At 34.7% G+C, this 18,010-nt stretch overlaps 2 protein-coding genes across 2 annotated transcripts; both read left to right on the forward strand.

Moving 5' to 3' along the window:
* The first annotated feature begins 9,105 nt into the window (after nt 1–9,105).
* Nucleotides 9,106–11,740, forward strand: LOC124449122. Its single transcript, XM_047000069.1, has 2 exons — nt 9,106–11,623; nt 11,667–11,740. Exons 1-2 carry the CDS (start codon nt 9,106–9,108, stop codon nt 11,738–11,740), a joined length of 2,592 nt encoding a protein of 863 aa, XP_046856025.1.
* Nucleotides 11,741–11,847: 107 nt separating this feature from the next.
* LOC124449423 (ATP-dependent DNA helicase PIF1-like) lies at nt 11,848–13,110 on the forward strand. The gene is made up of 2 exons (XM_047000344.1): nt 11,848–12,025; nt 12,335–13,110. The coding sequence occupies exons 1-2, from the start codon at nt 11,848–11,850 to the stop codon at nt 12,910–12,912; spliced, it is 756 nt and encodes a 251-aa protein (XP_046856300.1). The 3' UTR covers nt 12,913–13,110.
* Nucleotides 13,111–18,010: the final 4,900 nt, after the last annotated feature.

Genomic DNA, 18,010 nt, shown 5'->3' on the forward strand with positions numbered 1-18,010 from the left:
AGTACCTTTATTTTATCATTCTTGACACTCTATAGAGATTGTTGTACCTTACTTTTGCCGTGACTTTGTGAGTTAGGTAGTATTGATGTAGGAATAAGACAAATTCACAAAGGTTTTTCCTTACTTTTTTGTTAGATTTCTTTATGAAGATATTTCTTTATTGCATACTGATAAACAAATAGCTGTTAGTTTGAAACAAAATACTTCTGCCGTTAAAGACAGGAAAGCAAATTCACATTTGTAATTTTTTTAATTAACAACTTTTTAGCAAAAAATGTAGGGCGTAGTCTGTTTTGCTTTGTAGCATCTGGCAATGTAATCAGCCACGTATAGAGTTGCAACCTCTGACAGTACTGCAGTATTAGTACTGCAGTATTAGTTGCACAGACTGCAATTGATACATATGTTGGATACTTTTGTCAATAACAACCATACTTAATCATTGATGAAGGCCATATACAATTGCTATAGCAAGGCGTGGTGATTATAATATCTTTATAAATAAATCTAACAAAAAAAGTAAAGAAAAAAGCTTTGTGAACTTGTCTTATTCCTACATCTATAGTACCTAACTCACAAAGTCACGGCAAAAGTAACGTACAACAATCTCTCTAGAGTATAAAGAATGGTAAAATAAAGGTACTTATTTTGCAAGCATTGAAATTTATTCTGGATCATAACTGCCTCTGAACTTGGAGAGCAAGCTGTTGAATTATCATGCTTTGGCAACCATGGGGCCTATTCCTGCACAGAATAGTGTCAAATGAGCAAGAAAGCCGATATTATACAGCTATCACGATCATTTCGATGTTAAATTGTTTTACAAAATTTGTTTTATCCATTACGGAAATTTGAGATTAGTAAAAGGTCGTGAAATGCCTTAAATATTCGAAAACTATGTTTATAATTTGTTTGTATCTCCTGTGGTACCCAGAAATGAATTTTGCATATGTAGTTAGGCTTCACTTTTTTGCTAACAACAAAAACTATATCCAGACTATTATCAGATCAGTGGTAATAGCGCTGGGCCACCCATAGGAAATTGTTTTTTAAATTTCATTTACGCTTTCAGAATGAAATAAATAAAATACGTATTTATATAATGAAATTAATATTAAATTTATACCAATGACTTTCTTATAAATGTATTTTATTAAAATTAGCAATTATAATTTATTTTGCCTAACCCTTGATACGCTACTGTTAAGAAGGGCTGCAAAAACGTTATGATGACGATGAAAATCTTTTAGTGCATTTAATCTGCATCTTGGAAAGGACTGAGATGTTAATCTACTCCCACTGGCATGCTGGCAATGGAGCAGTTAATTATTGCGCCCTATATATTGTTTTTGGGGACAAAGAAGGGAATATGGGCATAAAATTTTGATAATGGCTAAATAAAACTTAATTGAAATGGCACATAACTTTTACCTGCGAAAGTCTATAAAATGACATTTTATTGCTTCTTAGTTTAAGATTTTTCTAGGGGAGCTTTCCATCAGCCCCTTTCCACGCGTGGTTTTATCGTTTCTCCCTCATTTCTAAAGTATTATTTTGTAAGGAGGGGGCATTTTAAGTGGAAAGTGTTGGTCCCCAGTAACATCCTTCTCAGAACCCACTACCTACTTTTTAATAAATGGCTAAGAGTAGGGTCATATACCTTAAAGTATGTTCTGTTTTGTTATGTATACATATCCAGTAAATTAATATTAGGTAGGTATTAGTGTATGATTTTCAATGTGCGCCTGTGTTTTACATTTATAAAGGAGATAATGGCAGAACATACCATAATTGGCTATTTGTAAGGTTTTAGAAGGCTTATAATGTCGAATTAGATCAATACTTTGTTGACGTCTGCAAAAATTTGCATCTTTTACAGCTTAAATAAACAAAAAAATCAAAGATTTGTAGAATCCAGTGTTCAGAACTGAATACAGTGTTCAGAACCAACACAAGTCTGTGCTTTACTCTAGAAATTAGGGCGATCAATGCCGTAAAATGAGAGACAACACGTTCCAGATTTTACCAAAATTCTTTCTTTCTAAAGAAGAAATAATCTAAAATATCTCAAATGAATTTAAGTTCATGTTTTCTATTTAGTACATTGTGAAAACTGTTAAATTCCTGCTCAAAACACTTTCAAACGCTATCCAAAGCTTCCTGGTCGAAGTTTGCAAGAACAGCGAATGGTGGAAAGTTTATTTAGAAAAGAGTGTAAACCCGGAGAATCTGCATTTTGCGTCATATACTACCATTAAATTTTAAGGGGGTGTTTACATGAATTCGGAATGATTTTCTATCCCAATCGAAACGTGATGTCTATCCGTGTTTACATGGGAAATCAACACAAGGATTGACATTTCGCGGGAATGTTAAAATTTGAAGAAGGCGAACATAAACATTACAGCAACCTTTCCTTTTCTGTTGTTTCTGCGTTCATACAGCTTTACACTTGCATGAAACGAACTGTTGTCTTTCTTCGCACTCATTTTAGCCCATTTAGTCGCCTTAGTTGCTTACGATCTTCCATTTCCCATAAGACACTACGCATGACGCTTTGTCATTAATCACAATCTCATTCCAGAATGAAACTCAATTCGCGTTTACATAAGATTAAAACTAAATTTCGTTCCTGAATGAAAATAGGAATGAACTCGATCCGGATCGAGTTGTGACTTATTCTGAATTCATGTAAACATGCAGTAGGATTTCTTACAAAATGGAATGAGTCCATTGCGGATCGAAAGTCATTCCGGCCCATGTAAACACCCCTTTAGTGTGTTGAACTGGAATGATAACTCCATTAAGAATGCCCTATGATTGGATGAAATCAACATACGTCTAAAATGTGTCTACTCTCGCCCCTGAAGTTGGCAACCAGAATTTCCTTTTGTTATCGTTTTTTCCGCAATTTTTTGCATTGTACTATGCTTAGCTTTCACCTAGTAAGATTTATACGTGTGAAACATAATCGGCAAGAATCGAGGATGTCCGACAAACTGCTACAAGACAGAAAATGTTAAAAAATATGTATAAAATAGTTTATTTGAATATTTTCTGTATTATGCACACTTTTTTTTATGAATACATCTTTTACGTGCATCATTGATGTGTTTTTACGTTAAAAAAATTTTCATTGGGTCTTTTTAATTAAAGATATATATTTCAGTTTCCCAGTGTTTATTTCATTTTTGGTTTTATATCAAAATATTACGCATCAAGCTTATTCGTGATATGCTATGTGTTGATTTTCTTTTCCTTTTTATCGGGCTTTTTACGTACAACATCACAAAAATAGGACATTGTTTACATGAAATATGTTATTTGTATTTATACATGACATGGATAAAGCTGTTTAAATAGGTTTTTTCTCTCTTTATTGATCATTCAAATTTTTGTAAACTTTCATAGTTTGTGTGTTTAACAGGTGACTACAATAATTTGGCAGTTGAAACAGGTAGGTATATTTATAACTTCTTATAACTCAGAAAAAGCGAATATTTTCGCGTGGTTTTATGCCAACTTTTGTTTTTGTCTGATAATATTTCAGAAACTAAATGATCTTTGTTCAATGTAGTTACTTGAGTGAAAAATTTAATGTCTCTAGTATAGTCAACGCTAAATATTGAACATAATAAACAAACAGAAAGCGGTGAAATTTAGCGATATAATAGTGTATTTTTTTAAAAACTAAAGTTACGAAGGACTGGCATTACCTAATAAAGACGGCTTCAATCCCACTCCCTGAGTTGTTGCTGCCACGCATCAGCGTGGCAGCACACTAATCTTGACATGTCTCGGCCCATTCCTCTACTCGACCTATATAGAGGTAAAATCTCGATTTGTGTCGGTCGGTCGGTCTGTCTGTTAACATTTCCGGGGGGGATTTTTACGGAATGAGGGGGGAAGAACAATCACAATAAGGTAGAACCTTTCGGAACTCCTGTCAGTTTCTCTTTGATTTTAAATGTCTGGAATCCGAATAGATATGCGGCCTAAACAACGTTATACAGTAGATACCAAAATCGAGTGATTACCGACATCAATTACACATATCTCGTTTGGCGAAAAACACATGAAATCGATTCACCGTGCCGTATTTAGCCAGCTCGGTTCACATTTTTTATCTTGCGCTCTATGGTCAGACGGTGAGCAAAATATAGTGTAAGCATGTATTTATTTTCGTTCGAGCTTTTATTATTACTTGAAATATCGGTGTGGATTTAACAAAACGTCAAAAATAATTTAAACGCATGGTGCGAGTTCAACGATGAAATATGAATTATGAATATGATGAAACGTTTGCTCTTTGCGATAACTATACATCATTTTATCGCAGTCGCACAGAATCATCGGAAAAAAGGTTCTATCAAAATGTTATAAAGGAAATAATGGAAACAAAACTACAGTTTTATAATATAGTCCGTTTCTACGTTTGTAAACATGCGGACGATTGTTCGGTTGAGTAAACAACGTATCATACTTTTAATCAAAAGCATTTTAAAACTCAAAAGAATCAAAACAATCAAGACATTTAAAAGAATCAAAAAAATGTTTTCATTCAAAATGGCAAGGAATTTATCTTTTAATTTTATGATGAAAACGTATGACTGACGAGAATCGATTGAGCATTGAAGCACTCACCTCCATATAAGGTGAACTGTGCGTCGTTTGTGCATGCCGATTGGATAGAAATTGGAATGCTATGATTAAACGATCGTGACTAAAACACCACACGAGTATATACGAGTACATACGAGTAACATACGAGTACATACGAGTGACATACGAGTAACATACGAGTACATACGAGTGACATACGACTATTTTCTGGTCAACAAATGAGAAACAACACAATTTCTTCAATAGATTGATATTTGCGTCTATTTTCCCTTGTATTTGTGTGGACTTTGGGGCAACCATTTGATGGATTTAAATGCTGAAAAGGTATTTTACTTTTATACTACATTCATTTGTATGTTTTAGTTGAATTTGTTATACATATTTTGTCGATGCGATTTGCCAGTATTTAAGCGCTTTTTGAAACACTTTCACGTAGGAAATACATATTTATGAAAGCGAATAAATAAACAACGTATAAATAATGCTTTCAAAACGTGCTACATGAAATAAAGTGACACAAATCAAACAAGAAATCATGCCGTGTTTTTATTTCAACCTAAAGAACAAAATCAGAATTGTGAATTGTCTTAAAATATTTAAGCAAACAAAACTTTAAGCTTTTGACAAATATGAAACATTTTCAACAGGAACCATATGTCTTTTCAAAGTCAAAAAAGTTTTCAAGGTTAAAATCTGTTCAAATGTCCACAATGTTTACATCAACCATGTGGCTTTTTACACAATCATATGTTATGTTTAAGGTATCATTAATGAGTAGTATTTCATCTGATAGATCTTCGGTAGAAGCCGTAGCAAGATTGATGGAAGACTTTGAAACATTTAGCAACTTTACAATCTGAGAGTTGAACATGGCAAGACGGATATTCTTAGAACAATTATCCTCACTTTGGACAATTATACTGCCAAACCAACTGACTTTACATGCCATGGTCTTCTGCTTCACTTTGCAGATGCTGCAAACAGCAATCATCCCATCTTTTACTTCTACTTTACCTTTACATACCACACAACCCATAGACTTGGTCACATTGCTAACACCAACAATAGTTGCTGTTATTGTACGAATAGTTTCAAATTCAATATCATCAGTGGCTGCAACCTGTTGAAGATCTTCTGCAATTTTAAAAGTGAACTCTCCAGTCTTAGGAGTATTTACATACCTGTCACCACGGCTATCTTTTAATCGAAGGTTATTCAAGTTGTAAGTTTTCCCTTCTTCTAGACAATCAACATGATTTTCCCATAACACCAACTTGATTGAGCTTGTTTCATCAACAATAACTGCTTCTTGCTTCTTCAAAGAGCCTTGACTTGTTTGAAGGCTTTTCACTGCTGATAACTTCACAACTTTAGCATGGACACTAATAAGTTGTTCTAATGATACCTTTTGCAATGAAGATATAGTGGACATGTTTGGTGTAGATAGCTCTTGATGTGCAAAGTTTAATGCCTGAACTGATTCAATGGAGGTGTTGTTGTTAATGACCACATCATTTGAACCCTTTTTCGTGCTCAGCTTGAAGTTTGAAATCTTTACTGCTGATTTTGCATCCTGGTGTTTGCAGAATTCGGATCTCTTTTTAGGAGAGAAGGAAACAATACGAACAATATTGTGTGGCGATGTTTGTAGTTGAGCTGTAAAATACGATGTTTGATTGCTTTGTTTCACGGGCGAAACAGTATGAACGTATCCCAACAGGTCTTTGCCTTCTTTATTTTCTATATTTATGAAAATATGGAATTAAAACTCAAAACCATTTAATAATTACAAATATAATTAGCTACTGTACCTTGATTTGCGAGGGCATCCATCCTAATTGTCGCAGAATTCACTGTGTTCGTCCAGAAAATTGATCTGCACTCTGATTCGGTTTGTTTTATGGAGTTTATTAGCAATGAACAATCTACACAATCTCTCCGACTATTACAAATTTGAGTCTATTTATATGTTTACATTTCGTGACTTACGTGCACTACTACAACATGAATTAATTAAGAGAGAAAATACTTAGGAAGTGTTAAGTATATACACCCTAATTTAATTATAATATTGGCACACATAAAACTCTGCATGGGAACTTATAAAATCTGGCATGCAATAAAAAATATAAATGAAATATCCTAAATTATACAACACTAATAATATGAAATTTGATGAATGACAAGCATTCATGCGTTGCAATTGGCGATTGGCCAAAAAATATATTGAGAAATGAAAGATTTTCCACTTCCGTTCCCGGGCTCCGTGAGGGAAACAGGGGGAATCTGCATATCGTAAGATTAAACACGTGAAAAAGTTGAGAAAACGTTCCATTAGCAAAAAAGTGAATAAATGGCGCATTTATTCATTGATTGTAATTTACATCAAGGCGATGAACATTTTAGTGTTCAATCCAGAGGTAAGCAATGTGCTTTTATGAGTTTATCGGCAGTTTTAACTGCTGAAAATATTCCAATTGCAGAGTGGTCTAAATCAACATTAGATAATGTCTTATTGCAAGGAGACAAATTGTATAAAAAAGCTTTGAATAGCCATTCAATAGTTTTGGACCCTGGTGTCGAATTTTTGGCTGTGGATGACTTGCCTAGAGTTGTTAGTGTGGCATGTGTTGGGAGCATGTTTTCTTACGAAATTGAATTACTCATTTTGGTAACAGAAAGAAATCAATCCATCGTTGAAAACAATAAACTACCTGTCATGGAAGAGCCTGTTAGGGCGCATAATTACGTTCAATTACCCATAATGGTTGACCCTCCACAAAACAACACTCAACTACCTATTGAGGTAGTGCGTATTAAGGCACAAAACAACACTCAACTACCTATTGAGGTAGTGCCTATTAAGGCACAAAACAACACTCAACTACCTATTGAGGTAGTGCCTATTAAGGCACAAAACAACACTCAACTACCTACTGAGGTAGGGCCAATTAAGGCATCCAATAACATAGAACTTCCTGTTGTTGCAAAAAATATTGAATTAACGATGGGGTTAAGAAACAACAAAGTACCTATTATGGTGGAACTCGTTGATAAAGTGATTTGGGTTATTAATTATGAACATGAGCTTCAAGGTCTTGTAATAACTGATGGTGAAATTGAGTCTCACTACTATACAATTCATTTGGCACTTTCCAATACATTCATCAAGCATAGGTATGCTATATTATTATTAGAAGGCTATATGATGGCAATAATAAAGCAATCAAACTATTTTTACTTATTTGATTCTCATGCCAGAGACTTTAATGGCATGCCAGATCCTAATGGCACTGCAGTTGTCCTAAAATTTACAGGTATTCTGGAGTTAGAGCAATTTTTGTGTTCTCTTGCAAATAACTTACATGTTAATGTATTTGAAATAGTACCTATTCATGTTACAAAAACTAATGTAAAACCTATAATAGGTAATGACACTGACTGTAAGCAGCAAATCAGACTTAGAAAAGTGAATGATTTCATGAAAAGAAAGCGATCAGAGGAAACAGTCTTTGCTAAACAGAATAGACTTGAGAAAGATAGACTATCTAAAAGACAAAAGAGGTCAGTCGAAACAAACTTTGAACGGCAAGCCAGACTTGAGAAAGATAGACTATCTAAAAGACAAAAGAAGTCAGTCGAAACAAACTTTGAACGGCAAGCCAGACTTGAGAAAGATAGACTATCTAAAAGACAAAAGAAGTCAGTCGAAACAAACTTTGAACGGCAAGCCAGACTTGAGAAAGATAGACTATCTAAAAGACAAAAGAAGTCAGTCGAAACAAACTTTGAACAGCAAGCCAGACTTGAGAAAGATAGACAGTCTAAACAACAAAAGCGGGCTACAATAGGGTCACAATTTCAACAGAGAATAAATCAACAAGATTACTTGAATACTTTTGACAACACTATGTATGGTGGTCTGGAAGAGCAACCTTGGGCTATAGCTAATATGGACAAGTTTCATAAGTCAGTGCAATATATTGTCAGTCATTGTACAATTTGTCATGAGGCATGGCCCCTTAAATCTAAACCAGCATCAATTTATGTGTGTTCACGATGCTCTAGAGACAAAAAATATCCTAGAAAGTTCTCATTTGAAAACTCCATGATTCCCTCATCTGTCCCAGATGAACTGCAAAACTTAACTCAAGTTGAGGAAATGTTAATTGCTCGGGCATTGCCAATTATGAGAGTTTATGTTAAACCAGGTGGTCAACGTGGTTATTCAGGGCATTGTATCAACTTGCCACAAAATGTCACAGAACTTGCCAAATTTTTGCCAAGATATCCTAAAGATTTGGCTGTAATTATCATCAAGGTTAAAGGCAAGAACAATACCTTTAAAGATGTGATTGTGAGAAAAAAAAAGTACACAATGCTTTAGTGTGGTTGAAGAACAATAACCCATATTATTCTGAAATATTAATTAATGATCATGCACTGAGTTTGTTGCCTGCAAATGGTGCACCGCCAGAACTTATGACTGTGGAGACAGATGATGATATTACTTCTGACATTAGCTCTTCACCTGATATAGGTCCTTGTACTGATAATTCTTCTGAAGATATTGTTTACAATGACTCTACAGATATGAGTAGTTTTTTACCTGTTGGTGAACAGCAACAGCAGGAAGTTGAAGCTGTCAAAAATAAGCTTAATGCAACTGACCCAATGTTATGGCCTACAGTTGAAAGTGATCCAATAAATGAGTATCAAATCTCACATTTAGCCACAATGGCTTTTCCAACATTATTTCCTGAAGGGAAAGGTGATTGTACTAATCAAGAGATTTTAAGAGAAGTTCCTCTAAAAGAAAGAATAAAGCATCTTTTAAAATTTGCTGAAATTATTGATGGTAAATGGGTATACCGTTTTGCAAATCACCCAAGATTTTCATATTGGGCTTTTAATATGCTTCAAAGAAAACAAATTTTACAACAAAGTGGAATTTTCCTGAGGCAAAATCCAGGTGAAGCTCATCTCACCTTAGATGAACTGCGAGAAATGGCTGCCAGTAGCAGTGCTAATGTTTTTATGTCTAAACTTTCCAGATATGTTGGGAATATTGCAGGTTCAAATGCTTACTGGAATAGAGTTCAAGAGGAGCTAAAAGCCATTATTACAAATGTTGGATCACCAACATTATTTTTTACTTTCTCCTCGGCTGATATGCATTGGCCAGAGTTACATGCATTATTTAACGCTAATGTTGATTGTGAAAGTTCTCACACCACCAATGAGACAAGGCGACAAAATGTTATAAAAAATCCTCATCTTGTGGATTGGTTTTTTACACAAAGATTAGAAAGCTTTATTAAACACTGGCTTTATGAAACACTTGGTGCAAAATGGCACTGGTTTAGATACGAGTATCAAGGTAGAGGTAGTATCCATTGTCATGGAACTTCTAAACTGAAAAATGACCCAGGTTTGTGTCAACTTACTGAGACTGCCTTAAAAGGTTTCTTAGCACAAAAGTTTAAGGAAGAAAATGATTATTATGATAGAACAGAACTAGACCAGGACATTGAAGCTGGTCACAGAGCTGCTGAGACTGTATGTCAATATGTTGATTGGTTATTATCAACCATCAATCCAAACCCACCAGATGAAGACATTTGGATAAGACCCGAGGTTCATCCATGTCAACGACCTCATAAAGATATCCCTGAAGATGAAAAACAATCAGATTATGAAGATCTTGTAAACATGGTTCAACGACACACTCGTTGTAGCACAAGTTACTGTCTCAGGAAAAAGGCAAACGAAGAAGAGTTGAAATGTCGCTTTCATTTTCCATTTGAACATTGTGCCAATACAAAATTAGAATTTGAAAAGCTTCACACTAAAGATGTTGATAATCATTACAGGACAAAGGTTGTAACTAAACGAAATGATGCAAGGTTGAATAATCATCAACAGCTTCAACTCCAAGGATGGAGAGCCAATTGCGATATCCAAGTTGTAATCGATCATTATGCTTGTGTTGAATATCTCACGAAATATGCAGCTAAAGGTGAGCCAAGATCTCCTTTATTGACGCAAACATTCAATTCTGTTGTTCAAACTGTAGATGTTAATAGTGAGCCTCATCGAGCTGTTAAAAAAATCGTCATGAAATCTCTCGGGGAAAGAGATTATGCAGCGCAAGAGACGATGCATCATTTGTTGTCACTGAAACTTCACAGTTCATCATTTAATGTGGTTCCAGTAAGTCTAAACGGTTCACGTAGTGTGCGTGAAAATGTTGCAGAAGGTGAGTCATGCACTAATCGTTCTCTTCTTGATGTATACGCCAATCGTCATGAATATGATAGTTCACAAGACGTTTTGACGATGAACTTTGTCCAATTTGCTACAACGTACAAAGTTGTAAAAGACAAACTTGCAAAATTGCCTGAAAATGTTGTACCAAGAATATTTCCAACATATTCTCCAAATCCAAAAGGTCAAAACTTTGGACTTTATTGCAAGTACCAACTTTTAAGGTACAAACCATGGAGAAGGTCTCAAAACAACGCATGGGATGATGAAGAAAACCCTACTGATGAGACTTACATCAACACTTGGCAAGATTTTTTGCAGACATCTTATGCACAAAAAAATGTTCCTGATTGGTTTGACAAGTTACAAGCTGTCATTCAAAGTGAACAACCAGAAGCTGAATGTTCTGAACAACCAGAGGTAACTAGAGAGGAATGGATGATTATATCAGACCTTCATACACCTTTTAACCGATCTGATGAAATGACAGAATTTGTGAATGACTGGCATGCTGACAGTGACAATTACTCTGAACAACAAATCCATGAATTGCCATCATGGTTAAAAACAAACATGAAAGAATTCTCCGTGGATGAGCAATATGATGATGTTGATATTGACACTTTCAGTAAAATGCAAAAAAATGCCTATGACATTGTCAAATCTCATTTTTATGATACAAAGCTAGATAAAGAGCCATTGTGTTTAATTATAAATGGTGTAGCAGGGACTGGTAAGAGTTACCTAATCAATGGAATTCGAAATTTATTACAAAGCAAGTGTGCTGTTGCCGCCACAACTGGAAAAGCTGCATATAATATACGAGGAACGACAATTCACTCCTTATTGAAGTTACCGATAGGATCACGAGGTAAGAAAGACCTAACAGGACAAAGCTTGTGTAGATTACAAGAGAATTTGATTAATATACAATACATCATCATTGATGAGTATTCTATGCTTGGCCAAGTTACTTTTGGTTGGATAGACAAACGTTGCAAACAAGCAACTGGTTGTTATGCTAAAGTATTTGGAGGAATTTCATTAATTTTAACTGACGATCCAGGTCAGTTACCACCAGTGGCTGATAAACCTCTTTATCATGCAAAGCCATCTAGCACTGTTGGTGAACAAGGCTTTCAAGCATATCAAATGTTTGATAAAGTTGTCAAACTTACAGAGAATCAACGAGTGCAAGGTATGGCATCTGAACAAATCACTTTTAGAGAGTTATTGTTGAGACTTCGCAAAGGTGAGTCAACACTTGATGATTGGAAAATGCTTCTTTCCCGTCGACCTTCAAAAGTCTCGAATATACAATTATTCAAAGATGCTACTAGACTTTTCTATAGCAATGAACAAGTTGCCAGTTACAATCACGAACAACTAACAAAGCTTGACCATCCAATTGCACGAATTAACGCTCACCATTCTTCAGAAATGACAAAAAAAATTCCTTCTGATGACATGTCTGGGTTAGAACCAGTTGTTTTTCTGGCTAAAGGTGCCAGAGTTATGCTAACCATGAATTTGTGGTCAACTGTAGGCCTATGTAATGGAGCTACGGGAAAAGTTGTTGATATTATTTTTCACGACAACCATCAACCACCAGACTTGCCTATTGCAGTCATAATTGAGTTTGAAAACTATAGAGGTCCTGCTTTCAATGTAGACAAACCATTTTGTGTTCCAATATGTCCAATCACAGTCTCTTCACAATTAGAAACTGGATATCATGAGAGGCAACAGCTGCCTCTAAGACTCGCTTGGGCTCTAACAATACACAAGAGCCAAGGACTAACACTTCCCAAAGCGTGGATAGATATTGGCAAGTCTGAAAGAACTGCCGGAGTTTCATACGTTGCAATAAGCAGGGTAAAATCAATTTTATCTTGTGTCATTGAACCAATGACTTACGAGCGATTAACAAGCTTGAAATCATCAGCCAATTTACAATACAGGATTGAAGAGGAAAACCGCTTAGATAGTTTAGCACAGACTTCTTATAGCAGTGCTTTTTAATGAACAAATTTTACAGCTACTTTATTTAATATAATGTGTAATCAGTCCTATACAACAAATCAATTTCATGGCCATAATCACTGCATGTATAATGTATGTAAATAAGATCATCAGCAAATACGATAAACGTAAGTTATTTTTTCAGGCTTATTACATTGCCTTCTCATATTCCCCTTTTTATGATAATGCAACAGTTTTTAAATATTATCTTTTTTTTGTAGATTTCTACATCTGGGTTATTAATTGAAGAATCAAGAACAGACTTTCAAAATACTACGATTTACGCTTTCAATAATGGAAATGCTATGAATAATGACTGCAACGACTGTACCATTCAAGTTTGTATGTGCATAAAAGTGATTCCTCACTAAAACAACTGAGTAACATGAATCCAGGTGAAAACATATAATATGCTATAACAAAGAAGCACAGGGAGACTTAAGAGATACATATATGACACCATATAACGATTTGTATTGATGGATGTGTTGATCTTGTGCTGTTGACAACCAAGTGAATGAAATTCTGAAGATTTCACTTAAGCTCCGGTTAACATGATTTAATTGTTATTGGCCGAGTTCTAAATGACAATATGCAAATTTTTGTAAAATGAGCTTTGAAAACTGTTCATCCAATTATTCCATTTTGAAATTAGCGTAATTATACATACATACAGTGTTACTTCTTGCATCTACTTCTATAAATTGATTTATATGACAAATTGAAAATAAAAGATGACACAATTAGCTTGTCTTTATGCAATGACAAAATATACGAGTTGTTGCAGTTTCTTGCTGTATTTTTATTTTTACCATTCATTACTGTATTGTTTATGGCAGATGATAAATGATGGAAAACACGCAATAGCAGTTTCCAAACTGTTTTACCTTACTTGGTGGAGGGGCAGCACTTCCCTTGCGATAGTAACTCCTAGTCATACAAGTATACTTATAATTCAATGTATCTTGCATGAAGTATTCCCATAACTACGTTATCAAAACGGCGTCGATCGATTGTGAAAGACATCAAATAATTGAATTTTAAATGTTGAAATACTCTAACACTGCTGTATTTTGAAGGTGCAAACAAGTGAATTTTCAATTTCTATGTTATATCCTACTTGTTTATCGTGTTAAATGATAGTGCCCGATGGGGGGCATCGTAAATAATTTTCTTACCGACTTTTTGTGCAACAGAATACGGCCTGAATGGTAAATGCTAAAATGAACTTTTAATACGATTATCAACATAAAAAACAATAGGCTAATTAAAATAAGAAACACATCTGACTGGCTGCGAAATCAATGAATCCGATTTAGACGTGGTATTAATCTGATGAAAACATGTTTTTTTACAGTGTCGCCCGATCGAGAGCAAAGTTCATAGATTTACGAACTTTATGCTCTCTTCGTAAACAATTCATGAACATTAAAAATTTGTGAACTTCATGTGAATTTTCAAATTCTTACGACTTTTGTGTTTTCATCATAACGATAAAGAAAGTATAAGTAAATCATAGCACAATGATAATGGTAATCTTCATTGTTCAATAATTCTTTTAAAACAGTAGCGATTTTCAAGATCATCCGATGTTTACCGGTAATCTCCGAGGCATTCCGAGTATTTTAAGAAAATGCAAGAGTAAATAAGAGACCTTGCGTCTGAAACTTCAGCCCTCCGAGACAAAAACAAAACTCTACGCCTATGATGGTGAAGAAAATGGGTAATCTCTTTAAGGAAGCGAGGCACCACTCAAGTTTAATAGTATTAAAAGACATAGATGACCTAAGTGTTTTGGAAACATAAAGTAATACGAAGATTGTGAGATGAGAGCAATACAATATTTTTGTTGCTAAACAACTACAAAATAAGCATTCTTAAGGTAAAGCCTGCCAAGAAGACAAAACTGTCCCTCTATAGCAGTGCACATCCCAATTGAAAAGAAAAGGTGACAATTACGTTTATAAAGCAAACTGAATGTCATGATATATGTAACAAAGACATTCAATGAACAAATGATTCTCCTTCAAAGCATGTTTCATAAACTGTGTCCTAAGATGACTATGTAAGTGTACATACATCAACTACCTGGTTGGAAGATGGATTCATTGAAATAGTTGGTAATCTATGTGCAGCAACTTAACCAGAAGCTTTAAAGAAAGAGTATCAGAGCCATGCTTTGCGCGCTTGGTTGGCCATTTTAAGGCATCTCGAAAATCACAGCTGTAATATAATTTATTCGAGTACATAAGCACAGCATATAAATACGGCGTGAATATCGTAGCAACAGTCAAACTATCAACCACATATGCTTCCTATAAATAAAAATGATCACATAAATCGAACAAAACAAAACGCGTGTTGAATACGCATCTGATTGCTTATCCCACGAAAGTGCTCGAATGGTCCCGTATGAAAACATAAGCACTAAGCGCGCAAAGCATGACCCTATACTCATTCTTTCTTTAAAATAGTGTCAGGAACTGTATTCTGACCGCTGTGCACTGCATTACGCTCATGTGGTTGTCTCTATTCATACTAAGCAAGTGCGAACAAAGTTTATATCTTGCTGGTTACAACGCGTTTTTTTCATCAATGAATACGTCTCTATACTAGATATATGCCAGGCCGGTAATTTTTGGTGACGTCATGCGATGTCATAAGGCAGTGTTTTTTCAGTTTATGAATACAATTACGCCATAGCTAGTTTGGTTCGTGTAAAAATGAAAAACTTTACCAAATATAAGAAAACGCCAGGTATGGTGCTTTTAACCCAAATTTACAAGTTTACCACAAATCCAAAGTAGTAGAAAATTATATGCCTTTTCTCACCTCGACATTTTTGATGTCTCCAGTCTCAAACAAGTCTTGAGTCTTTTCTGCAGACGCATTTACTTTTTTTACATTCCAGTAGTGTTGAGCTGCAATCATTGTTATTCTCGCATTCTAAAAATTAAATATACTCAAGTACAAATGTTCCTTAAAAAAACACACACACGCAATAAATTTTTATACGTAATTTTAAATAACACGTACAGTGAGACTGCATTTTGATATGCGTGATTATAAAACTGTTAGGTTTGTGAATATATTAATAATTGCTTCATATATTAAACTTTGCCACTTATAGGATGTCAAATGTCGGCATATCTATGATAATACAAATATTTTTTGTTTGGGGATCTCATTTTGCTTACATGGAACATAAAAGCTTAGATTATCATTCGCAACATTCACTGTATAATTTCAAATCTTGGTTAAGCCGTTTAAAAATTTGTATTGCCTTGTTTTCTCATTATGGAGAAGAGGTGTATACGATCAATTAAAATGGATAAAAGTGATTGACAGTTCTAAACAGGTCCAAACCATGCAATATTTTTATGTAGACGTATTGTGTAGTATTGATCAAGAATATCATTTAGACAGCGGTGTTGAAGTTGTATGTTGCTATTTTCAAAGGACTATATTTTTAATACATAGTTTGACTTTTCCAAAACCTATGTTTTAATATTTGCATCTTGTTAGAAAATTCCTGTTTGTAAAAAATATCGCTACACAGCACAATGATTACTTTTTCGTACACTTTAATTTCTAAATTACGTTTCTGATTATTACCTTCCTGGCAAACTTCGTAGTTATATAGCTTCATTCCATTCTCACAAACACAGTTGCCGCTATTTGAACATCCCTGATCTTTGCTGCATTTAGCATCATTGATGCAATCTTTACGAAGTTCTAGAGAAATTGATCAAAGAAATGTTTTGAATGAGTTTATGCGGCTTGCACGCATAAACTTCTCTGAAATTTCTTGACTTTGATACAAATTTCACTATAAACTTTAGCTATAAATATCAAAGCCCAGCAATTTGCTTTTAAAAGAGCCATTTAATGCATAAAAAGAAATATTTATTTAAAAGTGTAACGTTTCGTCTTGACTCTCAAGACATCATCAGACAATATTGAATTACAAGTATTAAGGGATATAAATATAATACCTATTTACATAATATTAAATTACATGGTGAGATGAAAACGTGCTAGTAAATATTGGATAAGATGGTATGACGTGGGATGAGTAGAAACACGAAAGAAACAAAAAAAAACAAAAAAAACAAACAAAGAAAAACGAACAAAAAAAACCAAAACAAACACAAACAATCATAAAGTATACAGACATGAGGACGGACTAAATTAGATTAAAGCAACTGAAGGACAACGGAGTTTCCTTGGACGTTAAGAGATGGTTTCATTTTGTTGATTAAGAGGCTTTCGTGAATAAGAAGTTCTTGTGAGTCTGAACATGAAGAGAGTATTTTAAAAACCTCGAAGGTGGTGGTGTGTCCTGTGGATTTAAGATGTGATAGTATGGAGGAATGACAGGGATGTTTAGAAGGTTTACCAGTCAAAGGGGTGATGCCCAAATGCTCTGAAATTCGAGCGTGTAGATGGCGAGTGGTTTGACCCACGTATGATGCAGAGTAGCATCGACACTTAAAAGAGTAGACAACATTTGATTTCAGAGTTTTGGGCACTTTGTCCTTGAAAGGAAACCAGCTGGAGAGGCGTTTGTTGGATCGAAAGAAGAATCGACTTCAGTTAAGTCTCGTTTATTTGCTAATTGTATTTCGTCACTGTTCTGATGACAGAAAGTGTTGGCTGAAAGTAGATCATTGCCAAAGTTCTTCGTCTCGATTGGTTTACTATAAAAGATTTGAAAAGTTTGTTCATTACGCCATGTAGCTGCATTCATAATAGTGTCCATAGAACTATTCAATGCGTTTGCCCTAGAAGTTGATGCAGTTCTAGTACTGTGTGCACTGTAAACTTCAGTATTTATACCAGCATCCTTTAACACGTATTTTAAACACCAGGAAATGGTCGCTAAAGTGACCAAATGATAAGGTTTTTGCTAGCTCAATGGGAGTTGCCTTGAACCATTTCGTATAGGTGCAGTGGCATTTAGATAATGAGACAAGTAATTGAATACACATAACCCAGGCTCTGGTGGATAAGCCTAAACCTCTAAAGAAGCAACATGCTTACCAGGCTTAGATGTTTTTAGCAGTTGGTGCACATGAAAAGCTATCCGATCTTCTTT

This window comes from Xenia sp. Carnegie-2017, unplaced genomic scaffold, assembly GCF_021976095.1.
Source record: "Xenia sp. Carnegie-2017 unplaced genomic scaffold, XeniaSp_v1 HiC_scaffold_23, whole genome shotgun sequence".
Classification (NCBI taxonomy): domain Eukaryota; kingdom Metazoa; phylum Cnidaria; class Anthozoa; order Malacalcyonacea; family Xeniidae; genus Xenia; species Xenia sp. Carnegie-2017.